We start from the raw sequence: 17,290 nt of genomic DNA on the forward strand, positions 1-17,290 counted from the left end.
TAAATTATGAATTAATAAAATATTTAGTTAAATCTATTTGTATTTATTTTTAAATAATTTATTATTTTTTAGTGTTAAATATTATGAATTTTCTTTTTTTTTTTAATAAACCAACTATAATATTTTTCCTTCATTTTTTAGGATGTATTTATTATTTTCAGGTTGAAAAAGCAAATATTGTAATAGAAATTTTGAATTTTTGATATGATATTTGATCTTTTTTATTTGAACGGTTTGATCTTAACTGGAACGTCACACTCAGCTGATTAAACGTCACGTGACCCAAATCCTTAATTCCGCCGTTCGTTCTGAATTGTTATTACCTAAAAATTGCTCAAATAAAATATTATTATCGTCTATAGACTTTGAAAAGCTGTTCATATTGAAATTGTAAAAGTTTTATTACAGAATTTAGGTGGTTTTGATTCTTTTCTTTGACAAAAAGTATAAAATTAAAAATACTTGAAAATGATAATTTTTGATCTCATCTATCGGGAAATGCACTCAGATTTTTGTAGTACAAAAGATTTAAAATTAGCGTATTTTTAAATTTTAGGCCGGCACTATAAATTTTGACCAGAGTTAAGAAAATTTGGGCCAAAATTATGATTTAAAGATCGGTAATTTTAAACAAAAAAGAAAACTTTAGATAGTTTAGAACTTTACATATATACTATATACCCAAAGACTATGCTATGTATGAAATTTAAATTATGATATCATAGTACAAAAAATTTGCCCTCTAATTTTGTGACATGCACATCGACTGTTATATACTATAATATAATGAATAAAAAAGATTTTGACAAAATGTCACGGGTTTAAATTAACATTTATAAATCAATAAATTTATTTTTTAATAATTTAATATACAAGATGTACATGATTACTATTAAATATGAACCCTTTGGTAGTAACCCGCGCGTGCGTTTGTCATTGCATCATTCTCATTTGTTGGAGTTGTTGGTTCACACCAATCATCAGTTTTCGATAAGTAAAATTTCTGACACGTCAAATGGGAAATGATCCATTTTTCGTATTTTTTTAGCCCCTGGATTTTTATTATAATAATCATCATCGCTATAATACGGCCGTTTTTTGATTACATTACCAATCGAGGCATCGCAAATACCGTCAAGAACATTTTCCAACCTATTTTTTTCCCAGAAGTTGGGATTTGTATCTCCGGTAAAGGCAAATGATGCCCGAGAGGAAAAAATGGGTCCAAAGTGTTTTTTAAAATCTTCTTTTGAAACTACCAAAACACCTGATTCTTGCTTTTTCTTAATATATGATTGCGAAGTAAAAATAATTGTAATAGGCATATAATCATTACCATCATAAAAAAAATTCTTTAGATTTTTCTTATCATCTTCTTCAACTTTACTTTCGGGCATCTTTTTTGAACCGTAATCCCATTTGCACTGGTTCATAATTAGGAATTTATAATCGTCAATATGCTCAGGTTCTCTGACAAAAAACACGTCAAACGGAGCACTACTACCATTGATAACTACTTACTACTACACCACCACTCTGCCAGTCGATTATTTTACCATCAGGTTTTTCTGTTAATGGATTAGTAAGCGGAAATTGTTCATTTGCTTCACATACACAAAGGGGTTTCAATTTTACGCTCATATCAAAGTAAACATCCGACTTATCAGCATTGGGATATAATTCTCGTAAAGTCATTGTAGTCTTTCCCATTCTTATCGCCAGATTAGTACGAAATGCTTCATGGTATGCCACAAACACCTCCCATTCTTCCCAATACATGCGCTCATCATAGAACTTTCTTACAAATGTAGGTTTAACAATACACAGAACGTCATTATATAAACAGATAAAATAGAAGGGCATATTAATAAGGAAAAAATTGTATCCGGCAGATTGTTCAGCAGGGGAGAGAATAATATGTTTATCACGTTCTAGGCTTCTAATTGTAAGATCTGGATTATTATCATCCAAACATTCATCAGAGGCAATGGCAATACCTTCAATGCAATAATACATGAGCTTCATAGCAACTTTTCCGTTGCTTTTAACATAGTCTTTTATGCCATACTGTTTATCGAGACTGTTCTTGACTTTGATGAAATAGTCCACAAAGTCAAGTTCTTTACTTTCAAGTTTCTCGAAGAATTTTCTCCCCTGTTTACCATCTGCTCCAAAGCAGACGATAAAGAGTCGTTGAAGTGCGCGTGGCAACCCACCGGTATCCCTCAGAAGCTGAAGCATTTGGCGACAATATTTCCACTTATATGCATAGTTTGCAATTCCTGCATTGAATTTTTCTGCAAAATGATCCATAATCCGAATAATGGATTTATCGTTCAATAATGGACAATCAACAAACCGGAATGAAATTCTTGGAGCTTCTTTTATTTTAATGACAGCCAGTGGAGCGGTTCCTGAAAGGAATGGTTGGACAAAGGTGGGTAAAGCGGAATTAAGCATAAATTCCGCAATATTATGGATCATATTATAGAAGAGTTTTGTTGGTGGATTCGACTTATCTTCTTTATCCCATGAATCAATAAGTTGAAATTCATCAATATGAAGATATAGGAAAAATAAGTGTTTATCGGACAGATTTAGGGATTTGCGAATTTCTCCGATAACAACATTAAAATGAAAATTATTAAAGCTGTCCCTATATTGTTCAAGTGCGATGCGGAATTCTTGAAACGTCATTCCATATTCTTTTTCAATAAAAAATGCATGCGCAATTTGTAAGCCGACAATTATTGATGCATCTATGCCATAATCTTGTTGAGTGAGTCTGTGACCATTTCTGAAGTCAATACATAAGTATTCAAGATGTGTGTCAGTTCTTCTTCTGTCATGAGGAATATTACGATGATTGTAAATATTCTGAATATACTGAGGCATGTCTTTTCTGACTTGATTAAAAAGCTCCTGCCCAAATCGAGTTTAACCTATTTATAAGATAGTGAGTAACTGATACAAATTGTTTACTAGGAAAAGTACAAAGAAACAATACCTATCCCCGGGGCTCCTCCACTGACAATACACCAGTAGTTCGATTTTCCATCTCGGCCCGTAATATTATTGTATATTGTCTCTTTTACATAACACATTGCCTCTTCGAAGTTACGTTGTTGTAATGGCATGCTTAATACATCAGGCAATCTAGGTAAACCCTTTAATGCATTCTTCTTAATAACCTCAATAATTTCCTTGGATGAAGATGCTAATCAAAAAAAAAAATCAGACAGAGAAATAAATGTAAATGATATAATCTATATCTTGTTCGATTGGTAAAACGTTGGGAGATACTTACCATTGGTGTCGATCACGATGATGTGAATGGCAAACTTGCTTTCCATATCTTTAAAACTATTCCTATTGAAATATTTACTAAGAGGAAATTGAGGGTTCATCAATTCTCCTCCAAGTTTTTCTTTAATGTCATCTTCGGTAGAAAATTTTTCAAGCTCCTTGTCGTACTTGTTAGCACTAACAGGATCAACCTTCCAAAGATTCAGATGGTCAAGAGGATAACTAATTTTTTTTCCATACAAAAAAAGTAACTTGACGTGTGAAACTGTAATATCTTCATATTTGATTCTACTATAACCAACGGTAGTTTCCTCACTAATAATAACTGGAATAGATCGGATAGAAGAAATAGACAATTTAAGGAGAAAATCATTTTGAAGGTATTTTTCTGTAAAAATTATAAATGATATTTTTATTAGTTTTAAACGAAGTTTAGAGAAATTTGAGAGAGCGTTGAAGCCTTGAAGGTATATATATACTTCTGAATACATCATGATTAATTATAAGATGACTATTAATTGGTAACACGAAATATGATATGATGATATAAATGATATAAATGATATAAAAAAAGTTTACTTATCGGCAGGGTGATTCATACGATTTTTTTCTCAGATTGCACTCACGAGGTATTTATTAATTCTTCGGTTGTACAACAACAATTAATATGTCATAACGATAACTAAATTAAATCTGGGCGTTTTCTTAATAAGCAGATTTTACGTATGCTTTTTTTTGACGTCGTGCTATTTTCTCTGAGCATGAACTAAACCGATCTATCGCAGTTTAAGAAGTGCTGACAAAAAAATTATTGAAGTCTGGACGAAACACTTCGCAATTAAGGTACGAATGAAATATTTTTTTGGTTGTGACTGTGCATTTGCAAGGGAGTGAGTGATTCATAGCTTGCAAAGCTAATATCTATTTTTTTGTTCAGAAATTTCGAGGACCTTATTAAGCAGAGAATATAAACCTTCGGTGAGTTTTACTGAGGCCAATATTGTTAATTTATTTCTGACTCTGCAAGTTCTATGCATAACTGACGACCATTTATTTTATCCAGAATACCGATGTTGGAAACAAATGAAGTCAGATTAGAATTAATATGATGCTGTGTTAGTATATAGATAGCTTAGATGAACGAAATACTGGCGAGCATTAGTATAGAAACTCTACTTCACTTTGTAGAACAAGTTTGTGCATTACCGAATCTTGTAGTTTATTTTTTACATCAATAAATCAGTAATTCCGATGGGGATATTACCTCGTTTTTTTATCTATGCTAACGAACTATTGAATTATTCCATCTTTTATAAATAAAATATTATCGAACGTGCAATCCAATGATTCATTAAAGGAATTAAATGCCAAGCTCTTAACAAGAAGTTTTCTGAAATTAAGATTGAGAATGATGAGCTTAAGGATAAGAATACTGAAATCCCTGAACTTAGAAGTTCACTGAGATTGGGGTTGAGAGAGCTGAACATAAGGCCAGGATTGCCGAGCTTCTAAAACAGGGTGTGGAAGAAAATAAGAGGCGTGATGCTGAGAATACCAAACTCAAGGCCAGAATCGAGGAGTTAGAATCTGAGAATGAGTTTAGAGATAGAATTACGAAAGTGGAACAGAGACAGATGCTAAATAACCCAAAGGAAAATAATTTTCTAGCAACAGTTCAATTTGGTTGCAGATCAGGTACCCATGTTGAGAAACCATTGGTGGATACTTCATTACCCGAAAAACTGATACCTTAGGGGCAAAAATTACTTTCTTGACCCTCCTCGTATTACTTTCTTGACCCGGTCAAAATATGCATGATTATGTATGACAAAAATATTTTTTCTTGACCTGAAACGTGATAAAAAATTCTGTGATAAATAGCACAGTATTAGCGATACTTTGCAGAAACTATAAAATTTTTTCCAATGTCAATATGATATTGATAAGGTATCGATAAAACACCAATATTATAATGGTTTATATTCCTACGTTGATGCGCCACGAGACAGTTACCATTAAGTAACGGTAAAAATAACGGCACATCACAGTTATCGTTACAACATTATCATTACATTATTATACGAATCCTGAAGATATCACATTAAAATCGTTAAGGATTCAATACAATATATTTTCAATATCGCACAAATATTAAAATGATGTATTACCAATTTTTTACTGAAAATTTATAATTTTTTTGTATATTTATATTATGGGTTTTATTTTTTATCACCATGGCGATGCAAGCCGATGCATCGCCAGTGTCACGTGATTTTATAATTCCGGCCGGAATTAAAAGATCGTCAAATAAATATCCTTTTTTGGAAGTTTTGTGTAACAAAAACTTGAATTTTACTGAAAAATAAAATTGCCTTTTTTGGGGGTCGTCTAAAGCGGGAGCAAATCACGTGATACGATTTCGGGATTAGCTGAAAGTATCACGTGATTTCTCGAAAAATAACAAACGATTATTGAACAAAAAGATACGTACTAACGAAGTAAAAAATATTAAAAATATCAATAAATCAGTAAATCAGTAAAAAAATTATAAAATTATAAGGTTTCATAAACAAAAAAAAAAAATTAATAAAACCCGCCCATATTTATTGTTTTATTTAAATTTAAAAATTTAAAATGTAATTTTTTTTTAATATTTACATATTAAAATTCAAAATAATTTTAATCGAGGCCAAGCCTATACAATTTTAATATAACCCGAATACTAAATGTTAATATATAATTCTACGTTTTTTCGTTTGAATTATCATCAAAACGCGAGATAATCGGATTCACAGTAGCTTCTAACATAGAAATGAAAAATTGCGTCCTCTCGGCATCGCCTGTCTCTTCAACACGCCAATACCTGTCACGCATTCTTTCGGTTAATTCACCCACAGCAATTCTTCGATCTTCAGCTCTTTTCTGTTGCTCCGTTTGAACATATTCTATAAACGACTCTCGACTTTCATACACTTCAAATCCGCTTTCTTCAAAAATTTCACGAAACATTTGCCATACGTCGGAAGTCAACAACTTATTGCCATACATGTGTTCGTGAAAAATGTGTTTACACAGTAATAAATATCGATGGCGAAACAAGCAGTGACAATCGAGAGAAGCCAGACCTGGAACACCTTTTCCTTTTTCAAGTCTATTCATCACAGCACAGGCCTCTTTAATGATTAATTGTTGAAACGAGAAGGGGAATTTTTTGATTTCTTCGAGAATATCATCGTCAACACCATATGCGGATATTTTCTTGATACGAAAATTAAAGGATGCAATTTCGGCTTCGGATCTTTTTTTGTAATCGATATTGACAATGTTGTGAACGGCACCTAAAATATAAAAAGTTTGAGTTGGCATGCGGGTGAAATAACAAAGAAAAATCGTTATGTACCAATCAAACCGTGTAATGAAGACGTTATTTTCTTTAATTCGCTATGAAAAGATTCTAACGAATTCGTTGATGTGACCTGTAAAAGCAGGGGGGAATGTTGACGAGCCCATAAGCCCCATTTCTCCGTATTTTTCGTATAATTTCTTTTAATGTAATTTTGTATATAAGGAACGGAACAATGATTAATAGCATCCTGAACAAGATTTTCACATCCAATCTTTGTTCTTTTATGCATCACCACGATCATGGTGTCTTGAGTTTTTTTTTCATTAATTTTTTGCATCCACGTTCTCATGACATGAACAACACAAAGGAGGACTTGGCACTCTTGTTCACCAGCATCTATGCCAGGAAATGTCTTTTTAATGCTCTTAGCTTCGATGTTACTATGATCCGCAAGTATGTAACGGGGACTAACGACAATACTTATTGCGGATTATTGTTAAAGCTTCTGCAACTGTATCTGCATCCTCATTGCTTACGAAAAAATGGGTGCCTACGTTCCAACATCCGAAAGTGTCACGAACGTAAAGAGTAAATAGACGCCAGTCGTACCGGTTGGTCTTATGTGTTGAATCTATAAGCGTCAACCATCCATGGCGTTCAAGTTTCTTTAGTTGCTCTAGGTGCACAAACACGGTACCTTTAGTAGATCGTTAGGAGACGCGGAAATTTTCAACAAGATACCCCTGTTCTGTTAAAAAAGAAACAGATTCCAAAATGTCTGATTTTAAGTTCGAATTCCCAATAAAACGGGTTTCCGTAGGCCCACGAATTTTGTATTTAATGTTCGTTACTTCTTTGCGCTTCAGCTCGCGCGCACATTCACCAAAATCTAATTCTAACGTCGCGTATTCTTTGACGGCAGATGTGATAGCTGGAGGAGGATAATTTTTGGCCGCTTCTATTTCAACTAAACTTCTAATGACTTTTGGCTGTTTCAGCCTATCGACTTCTGATAAAGAATGTGTATGGTTGGGGGAGTTTTTATATCGCTCTACTTGAACTACCTCTGAAGAAGCTATCCATAAAACTTTAATCATCGCAGAACATACGTCAGGTGGTCGTGTCTTGGTTATTCGGCGTTTTTTGTTTGAAACATTTTCTTTTTCTCGGGTACTTGATTCGCGGTGCTTCATAAAACGACAGGCAAAAGTTTTCCGAATATCACCGTTTACATATTCATACGAGTCCCATTTCGTCCAAATATTCGAAACTAACAGCCACCATTCGTCATTAAAAACCTCCATTGGGATTTCTAAAGTACGGTCTACATCAAAAAGAAGATCCCGCTTTTTGTTTGGTGTGAGATTTGATGTTGACGTTATAATTAAAGGAGCGGGAGCTGAAAACACAGGAGTAACAGTTAATGGAAAAAACATAATAAAGTGAAAAGTTTTTTTTACTTAGAAAATGAGTAAAATGCGCGATGTTGTAATGTTGATACCAATTAAACTAATAATCGTTTGTTATTTTCGAGAAATCACGGGAAACTTCCGGCTAATCCTGAAATCGTATCACGTGATTTGCCCCCGCTTTAGACGACCCCCTTTTTTGGATTGTGTAATGTTACCTAAAGCTCCAAAAAAAGGATATTTTGGCCAGCGTTATAAAATTTGGCCGAAATTAAGCACGTGATGTATAGGGAGTGACAAATAGTATTTTTTGCACTGAAAAAATTCTCTGTCCCCAGAATAAATAATAAAAATGGAAAACTAGAGGATGTGACGCGGGGTGACAAATTATTCACATATGTAAAGTCACGTGACACTTGCGACACATCGCATCTTCCCCAGCGTCGCCTCAAGATTTTTCACCCCACGTGACCTGCATAAAATGTCACCCCGCGTCACACCTCACCGTTTTCATTTTTTCATAAGTATTCTGGGGACAGAGAAAATTTTTAGTGGTGAAAAAAATTTTCTCACTCCCCCTTAAACATCACCGGTCACGTGTGGTGGAAATCTTGGGGCGATGCTGGGGTAAATGACACATCGCTATGGCGATTTTTTATAAAATCCTAAATAAAATAAGTATTATCTTATATATATATTGTTTATTAATTATCATTAGCTATATATCAAATGCTATACATCAAATCTTGTATTAATTACATATCACATTAGATTTTTTTAAGCCTTTTGGTATTTCCTGGTAGGTAGTGTAAATATTTCATAAACATATTTTCATTATATAAAATAACAATCTATTTTAATTAAATTAGTTTTTTTTTGTCTAATTATGATTTATATCTTATCACCTATCTGTAAATTGAAATAGTGTCAGTTGATACCTGACACACGTCTGTATCGCACAATAAAGTTTTCTATAGTAAACACTTTTTTATTACTGTAACGAGCTTCCTTTTATTCTACAAGTAAACTTACATATCACAATTAATTATACTTATTTTGATTTATGTAAAATTATAAAATTATACCTTAATGTTATGTGATAAGTAATGCGCGTCAGGTGTCAACCACATCTGATACATGTCAGTTATCAACCGACGCAAATTGACACGATGAGCCTGAGGCATAACATATATAAAAAAGATATTATTCTTTTATTATTGTTATTCATAAAATAAATCTATCTTAATGTCATGTAGTTAGTTCATAAACAGTATGAAGATAAAATTAAGATTAAATTGCCTTAACAGAATAGATTTATATTTTGAGATAAATTACAAAGTGATGGTCGGTACAGATGGCTTTAACAATAGAGTTTAGAATCGATTAAGGTTAATCGATTAAAATTATCCAAACCATAATTCTGGTCAAATTATCTAATGCGGCCCAGAGCTGTAAATTTTGGTCACGTGTTCTCTGAATTTGGACGAATTTGTATTAATTTTTTAATAATAATAATAAGCGGCCAAAAAAATAAAAAAGATTTAATGTTTTTAATATTAATCGATTATTAATCGATTAGGGCCCTTGGTTAATCGCCGGTTAAGGTTTTTTTGGTTCCTATAGAAAAATTTTTTTTTTGCCTCCGTCAAAAAAATACTTAATTTGTTTGGTATGTAACTTTAATGTGATACCCCCCCCTGTTGAGCACAACTCCAAAACCCTTTCAGAATATTCCAAAAGTGTTTAAAGCAAAAGTCAATAAAGACAATAGAAAAAATCATAGCATTCTACCTAAAAATAATCTCTCCTTTCAAAAACTTCCAAATTTTGCAATGTCATAAGGCCAGATCCGGAATGCCCACCATCTTGTGATTTATTCTACAAAGAAGGCTATGGCTTTTTTTTTTAGATTTTAATAATTAATATATTTTTGGTTATTAAGAATTCTCTTTTGGAATTTTATGTTTTGCATTACATAAATCTTTTCTGTCTAACAATTATGCGCCACTTTTAGCCGTTTAGCGCGCCACACAATACGTATCAAACACCGGAAATGTCACGGATCGGCATAGGGACTTTTGACTTTATATACTATTATCGCTAATAACTTCGCTATTAATAACTATGCCATTTTCAAGATTATTTCACTCCTTCCTAAATAAATCGAGAAATAACCCGAATTTTTTTTTTCTTTTTTTGTGTTATCATTTTCTTAATATATTGCTTCAAAAAAAAATCTAAATTTCTCATTAGGACTTGAAATCTGGACTTTGAATAGCCAAGAAAAACTCATTATTGGAAGATAAACACTCATATTATATCAAGCATTATGGGAGTTGTTATTTTATATATTTATTATAATAAAAAACTCATCAATAATTTAGAAAATTATTTGGTTAATTAAGAATGCATGCATTCCAAAGTTTTCTCAATGAAAATTAAAATATATAAAATGATCGTCACTTTAATTTTGGCAGTATTTTTTTAAGGAATAGCTCTAATGTGACATTTAGAATAACAAATATTTAGAATTTTGTCATGTTTTTAAAGAGGAGGGTGCATTGCTTACGAAAATGCAGAAAATTTCCAGTTCAATTAAAAATCACCTAAAATTTTGTTTCAAGAAAGTTAGCAGCTTTATAAATAAATTTAATTGTAATGGAAGCCATTTTGGGCAACAAAACAAAAATAATGTCAGTATTTGAAATTACTTTTTTTTTGTTGCTTTTTAAATGATCATTCCACTGTTCAATTTGGTATAACAAGTAATGATCTAATCGGATAGTAATAGCGTTATAACCAAATTAAGAAGCAGTATTCTCACCACCATTACTTTCGCCGGGGACTGTACCACTACTCTCCATATTGAATGTTTGTCATTGAAAATGCTTTCCTTGCTTCATTTCATCCTGACACATTATATACTACTGGAAAACCAGTTTAGGATGTATTGGGATATTCTTGAAATTCAATATAATACCGAACTTCAGATGCCGTTAACCTTTGGCCAATTTGAATAGGCCCTATTATTTCTATCGGATATTCGATAAATCATGTCAGGTGATCCAGATAGCCACCCTCCAAAAAATGCACCCCACTCAGGTGATCATCAAAAGTTATAACCTTACTATTTATGTCACAAGTGCATAGGTTATAACCTGAAAAAATGGTAGCTGGTTCTAATTTGTCGGTTACATGTGATTTCGGATTATGATTTTTGGTAATCTCATGTCGATCATCCATTTCATGCACGATACGTGGCATAATTTTTTCGTTTTGATCAATTTTAAATCAGTTTTCTTTTCTCTTTATTTTAAAGAACTGTTTTTTATTTGATTATGTCAAGCCAACAAAACAAAAGTCTGTAAAGGGTTCATGTTTGAAGAGTTTCTGAATATAAAAAAGGTAATTTTTAATTTTTTATTGATGTAAATATTAATTAAGAATCATTAGAAGAATCACGTAACAAGCCAAAACAGCATTTATGGTTAAAAAATGTTCGTTCTAGTTTTAACTCATTTTAAAAAATGAACAATGATATTATAGCACTTGAAAATCGTAGAACTATACCAAGAACTTGGAAAGATTTTAATAATACAAGGTATTGGGAATAGTGATATTAAACTTTCAGAAACATGTTTAAATAAAATAAACAATAAAATTCTGACAATTGAGGTGTGTATAAATATGAGTTTATTTGAAAATTATTACAATGGTCGAAATACTCATGAAAGTACCAAAAACATTATCCGAAATCACATGTAACCGGAAAAATTACAGTGTGTAACAAAAAAAATCGGAATTAAAAAATGCCATGATGATCGCACCAAATTATTTGTAAAATAGCTTATTCGAAAGCTGAAAACCTGTAGATTTTATCAATGGTAAATTAAAATGGTATTTAATGTAGTAATTTTTTTTATAATAAGCTTACAATAATAATTTTTTTAGATAAAAACTTTTTATAACTAATTTAAATTAATATGTATTTCTTTGCATAAATTGCAGTAGATAATCAAAAATTTTTTTTTTTAACTTATACTTTTCTATTGGTCTTGACAATATTTGAGAAATTTTCAATGACTTTGTATCCATTCTAAATTCACAAATTTCACATTATATTTTTTCTTCAAAAATCAACACTTGTAGTTAATTTTCTCAAGAAGTAAAAAAGTATTATGATCATGAAAGATGTCAAAATGTAGTCCTGATATTCAAGTTTATTTTGCATTTTAAATGATAAAAATTAGACTTATTTTGAGCGAACTACACGCATTTTTGTAATTTGAATAATTTTTTAGCTTTTTTACTATATACCGAAATTGGGGAATTTTGAAGAGTAAATTTCTCATCATTCTACTATAATGTTTCTATACTGCTGATTTTTTGGTATCAACTTTTTTACATTATTCTTAACAATATTTGAATATTTTTAATTTAAATTCAATATACAAATGCTTTGTAATCTTAATTTATTTTTTTGTTATATTTTTCTGTTCAAAGTAAATATTTACAGCGAAATTTTTCAAAAAATAATAAAGCAACTATAACTTTAAATGATATCATAATATAGATCTTGGTCATGGGTTTATTAATTTGGTTTATTATCCAATTTACGCAAAGAAAATTAGATTTATTTTGAGCGCATTTTTATTACATGAATGATATTCCGGTTTTTTTGTTACACACTGTAGATCCGGCTACCATTCTTTGCTAGGTGTATCATGTGACTTTTTATTTCATAGTGGTTTTTAATAATTGTTGGAATGATCACTTTGGCCGATCTTTCCAAATTTCATTATAAAAAAGACGCTTTCCATATGTAATGCAAGTATATAAAAGAAGCTTTTAAAAAAAAAAAAAGGTATATAAAGGAGCTAAGGAGAATCCAATGCTGCTTCCGATAAAAAAATTTTTTTATAACTATAATTTAATTTATAATTTTTTACTAAATGAAGCTTAAAAAAAAAAAGTATATAAAAGGAGCTAAGGAGAATTAATGCTGCTTCCGATAAAAAATTTTTTTTATACTATAATCTAATTTATAATTTTTACTAAATGAAGCTTAAAAAAAAAAAAAAGTATATAAAGGAGCTAAGGAGTATCAATGCTGCTTCCGATAAAAAAATTTTTTTTTATAACTATAATCTAATTTATAATTTTACTAAATGATCGTAGCGAAAGTAACAGCAGTGACCGTCGCTCATAAATGAGAACGGCCTTATAAAAAAAAATACAACTCATTAATATATAATAACATAAAATTCTAATATTTTATTTGGTATATTTATTGCATACAGTCAAACCTTTATATAACGATATGTCGGGACATATATGAAATTTTTAGAAAATATCGTTATATCAAAGTTATACCGATATTTATATGTCCTCACATATAGTGGGAAAATAAAATTTTATCGGTATAACAAGTTTTTAATAGTATATCGGTATATCGAATATCGGTATATCGAGGTTAGACTGTAATCCTTTTGATTAATATTCAATACAAGAAGAAAAGGAAAGGCATTTATCAAATAAATATAAAAGTTTCTTTTGCTTCTTTTCATATGAATTTTAAACTCTCATAGAAAATACAGTATACAAATAGAAAATTTCAATAAAAATACCTAAAAAAAAAAAAGATATATATGTGGAATCGTCTACATCGGCCGAAAAATTAAGTGGGATCATTTTTCATCGTCCATTAAATTATTTTCGATTGAATTAAATTATTCAAAAATAAAAACTAAGATTCTATTTAAATTAATAAATTTATTGAAACATTCTATTATCGACATAATTAATTAATAATGATAAGTATTATTATTAACCATTAAACTTCCTGAAAGAGAATTATTTGTTGCATCACCGAAATTCTCCGTATCCGAGTTTTAGTACAGAAAATGTGATGGGCAAAAATTTTTTGTAAATTTGCACAAATATAAATAAACTGACTCGTAAAAACTTTCAAGAGTAAAAAATTCAAAAAAAACAATTTTTTTTTGAAATTCTTTCATAATTCTTAGGACAACTTTAAATTTTAAAGTTAAAATTATTCATTTAATAACTAAAACTTATTATTTCCATGATTGCCGCAGCAAATAGTTTCCGCAGCGAAAAAAATATAAAAATCTTTAGAACTAAAAAAACGACACTAAGATAAAATCTGAGGTAAAATTTAAAAAATTTAGAAACAATTTAACCTGACTCAACTCACTCATTTTTTATCGTTATACAGTAAATATATAAATAACTAACGGAAGCTTTTTCATATTCAAAATTTGTAGAAACCTAAGTACGATGTCCGATATAGGCTCAGTTCAAATGATAACACTTCAACCCATTCAGTACCAATTAGTTGAGCTTAGCTTATTTTACCAACCACAAAAAGATAATAATATTTATCATATAACTTGTAAGAAAATCACGCAAGATCATCTTCAAGGTACAGGAAACTCGGACGATAGTTATGATTACAAGTTCTTTATAGAAAGCTTAGATGATTTTACGACGACATTTCATGTTACATGTACTAAATTATTACCAAATTCTTTAATTTTAAATATATTGAACAAGAAATTTTATGGATTTGATTTTGACGTAACTGAATTGGGACGTAGACATTTACTAACTTTGCATCAAAAGTTAAATTTCGAACGTAACTTAAGGCAAAATTCTTCCCTCGTACTTTTCAACATCCAATCCTTAATAGTGAAGCGATATTTATTCCAATGAAAATTTATATTCTTCCAATACTATAGCGGCGCAAGAATAACAATTTTACAGTATTTAAATTATTTTATTAACTTTTTTTATTTAGTTCTCTTACAAATGAAATTTTATATGTTTATATAATTTTATCTAAATAAAATATTTTGTAACCATGTATTCCTTGTGTGCTCTTGCTTGCATTAATTCAATATAATGAACTGTATCCAATTTTTGAGGTGCAAAATCAATAACAAGAAGGCCTGCGGATAAGAAGTGAAACAATTCCATGTCGTTTCCTTTAGTTACAAGTTCTTGATCATTTAATATACTATATCTTCAGTAATTAGCTTATTACAAATCGATAAAGGTAGATTACTGGCTCATGGAGATCGTAATTTCTTTTTAAAAAGCTCGAATTCTATCGAAATCAACCTGATTCACGTTATGTTCTATTTTAAGTTTAATGAGTTTTTCGTCAAAATTTCCGAAGTGCATTAATAGACGTTATACGAAATAAGAGATAATATTACTTTTCTTGAAAGTATTGTGAAAGTAATGCTTGAATCACTATGAAAGTCTTACTGCATGAAAAAGTGCGTGCGTGAGAATCTTTTGATATAGTATACCATTTGATTGGATAAAATAAGTGGTAAAGGAGTATTGTACAAAAAAATTCGATGTTCTTGCATAATTGTTATCTGTTATACACCTATTTTTTGGTATACTATAGCTTCTAGTTTAAGGCGCAGTAAGATCGGGAACGAACATAAAAAAAATCTTATGGTTTTTATTAAACTATAATTTGACATTACTTTGTATTTGATAAATATAATTTTTTGATATAATATTTTGTCGTGAGATCTTGTTCATAATCGGTTTAATCATAGCAAGTAACTATATTGTATAGTTAAATAAATATAAATTAATTATATTGTAAAAATACAAAAATAAAAAAACAAATTTCATTAGATTAATTAAGCAAAAAACTTTAAAATATATTTTATTGATTCCTGAATACTTTTATAAATATTAAACTTGTAAAATTTTTTTTTTTATTTTTATACTCACCTACACATAAAAATTACCATTTAAGAGAAATGAAAAAATGATTGATAATCTCAATTACAGAAATTTAATGCCTATTTAGCAATATTTGAGTGATCACTGTCAAATGTGTCAGATGACTGTTTAGTGTTACAATTTGTTACAATTTTTTAGAATTCGGAGTATGCTTCCGTAAAAATTTTTTTCCAGAGATTTATTATAATCTTTTGCTAAATGGTCATTATATTGAAAAATCGAAAACTATTTTTTTTTTGATTTTATTTGGACATTTATAATTAATAATCGAGTAATCCTTCACCGATGCTTACTACAAAAATATATATATATATATATATATTAATACTAATATATATAACTTTTGCATCTGTTGATATGAATTTTTTATGTACAGTATATTTTTAGTTTAATGACAAAAAATAAATAAATAAATAAATAAATATTGGAAAATAACTTGCAAAAAATTTAAGGAAATTTTATAGTGAAGCTCTACCGCTGAAAATAAATGATCATTTTTCGTCGCCCAATAGAATTTTTCGATTAAATTTATCCCAAGATTCTACTTAAATTCATAAAATCTATCATTATACGACGATTAATCAGAAAGTATTAAATAACCTAATAATTTTTATAAATGTAATAGCAGGTTCATATTTATATCACGAGTTTCGCTGAGTAAAATTTTCCCGAGTTAATGTTGAAAATGTGATGATGTGATGATGTGATAAGCGCAATTTATCACAATTTTTATTGATATAAATAATGAGAATTTCAGGAAACTTTTTTTTAAAATTTTTTTTTAAAAAAAAAAAATTCCTAAATTTCTTTTAAAAGAAAAACTTTTTTCCATATTGCACAATAACTTTCTTTGAATAATAAAGGCGTGTGCATATCTTTCCAAGTCCGTAGATGCCACAGTTAAAAAAAATATTAATAAAAATTTTAGAACACTGTACCCCAAAAAAACGTGACGTCATCCCTACATAAAAGGTATGCAACCACTTAAATATGTACACTTCTTTACCACATATTTTAACTAACCGATAATTGTATACAATGTCTGAAGATTCGTACACGCCTAGTGATTTCAATATCAAACCAAAAAAAAGAACGAAAAAACGGTAAGAGACTTAAAAGCCAAGGACCCGTCCCTTGTGTAAAGCTCCCTTAAGGTTAAAAAATTATAAAACAATCTATTACCACTTTCAATTTTCAACATAAAAAAATTTTTTTCCTATCTTTCCACATTATTTTTTTGGGTTAAGAAGAAATGGCAAAATTTTATTGAAAAATTATACTGCGCGAAATACCAAAATTTTGCTGCGCCACCGATCTGGCACACATTTCGGATGTTGATAAATTACAAAATTAATTTTATGTTCATTATACAAATTATTTCACTCACCCCATTCAATAACTAACAGATATAGCTTCGTCTTATTCAAATTTGTAGACG

The 17,290-nt window shown here is 29.9% G+C and overlaps 2 protein-coding genes across 2 annotated transcripts; one reads left to right on the forward strand and one right to left on the reverse strand.

Annotated features, from left to right (window-relative positions):
• Nucleotides 1-980: 980 nt before the first annotated feature.
• Nucleotides 981-3,800, reverse strand: OCT59_009056 (uncharacterized protein; the record flags this gene model as incomplete). The annotated part of the gene is made up of 4 exons (XM_066133283.1): nucleotides 981-1,424; nucleotides 1,522-2,906; nucleotides 3,008-3,217; nucleotides 3,308-3,800. 4 exons carry the CDS (start codon nucleotides 3,798-3,800, stop codon nucleotides 981-983), a joined length of 2,532 nt encoding a protein of 843 aa, XP_065999737.1.
• Nucleotides 3,801-14,361: 10,561 nt separating this feature from the next.
• On the forward strand, nucleotides 14,362-14,796 carry OCT59_009057 (uncharacterized protein; the record flags this gene model as incomplete). The annotated part of the gene is made up of 1 exon (XM_025326169.1): nucleotides 14,362-14,796. The coding sequence occupies one exon, from the start codon at nucleotides 14,362-14,364 to the stop codon at nucleotides 14,794-14,796; it is 435 nt and encodes a 144-aa protein (XP_025177458.1).
• Nucleotides 14,797-17,290: the final 2,494 nt, after the last annotated feature.

This window comes from Rhizophagus irregularis, chromosome 17 (assembly GCF_026210795.1).
Source record: "Rhizophagus irregularis chromosome 17, complete sequence".
NCBI lineage: Eukaryota > Fungi > Glomeromycota > Glomeromycetes > Glomerales > Glomeraceae > Rhizophagus > Rhizophagus irregularis.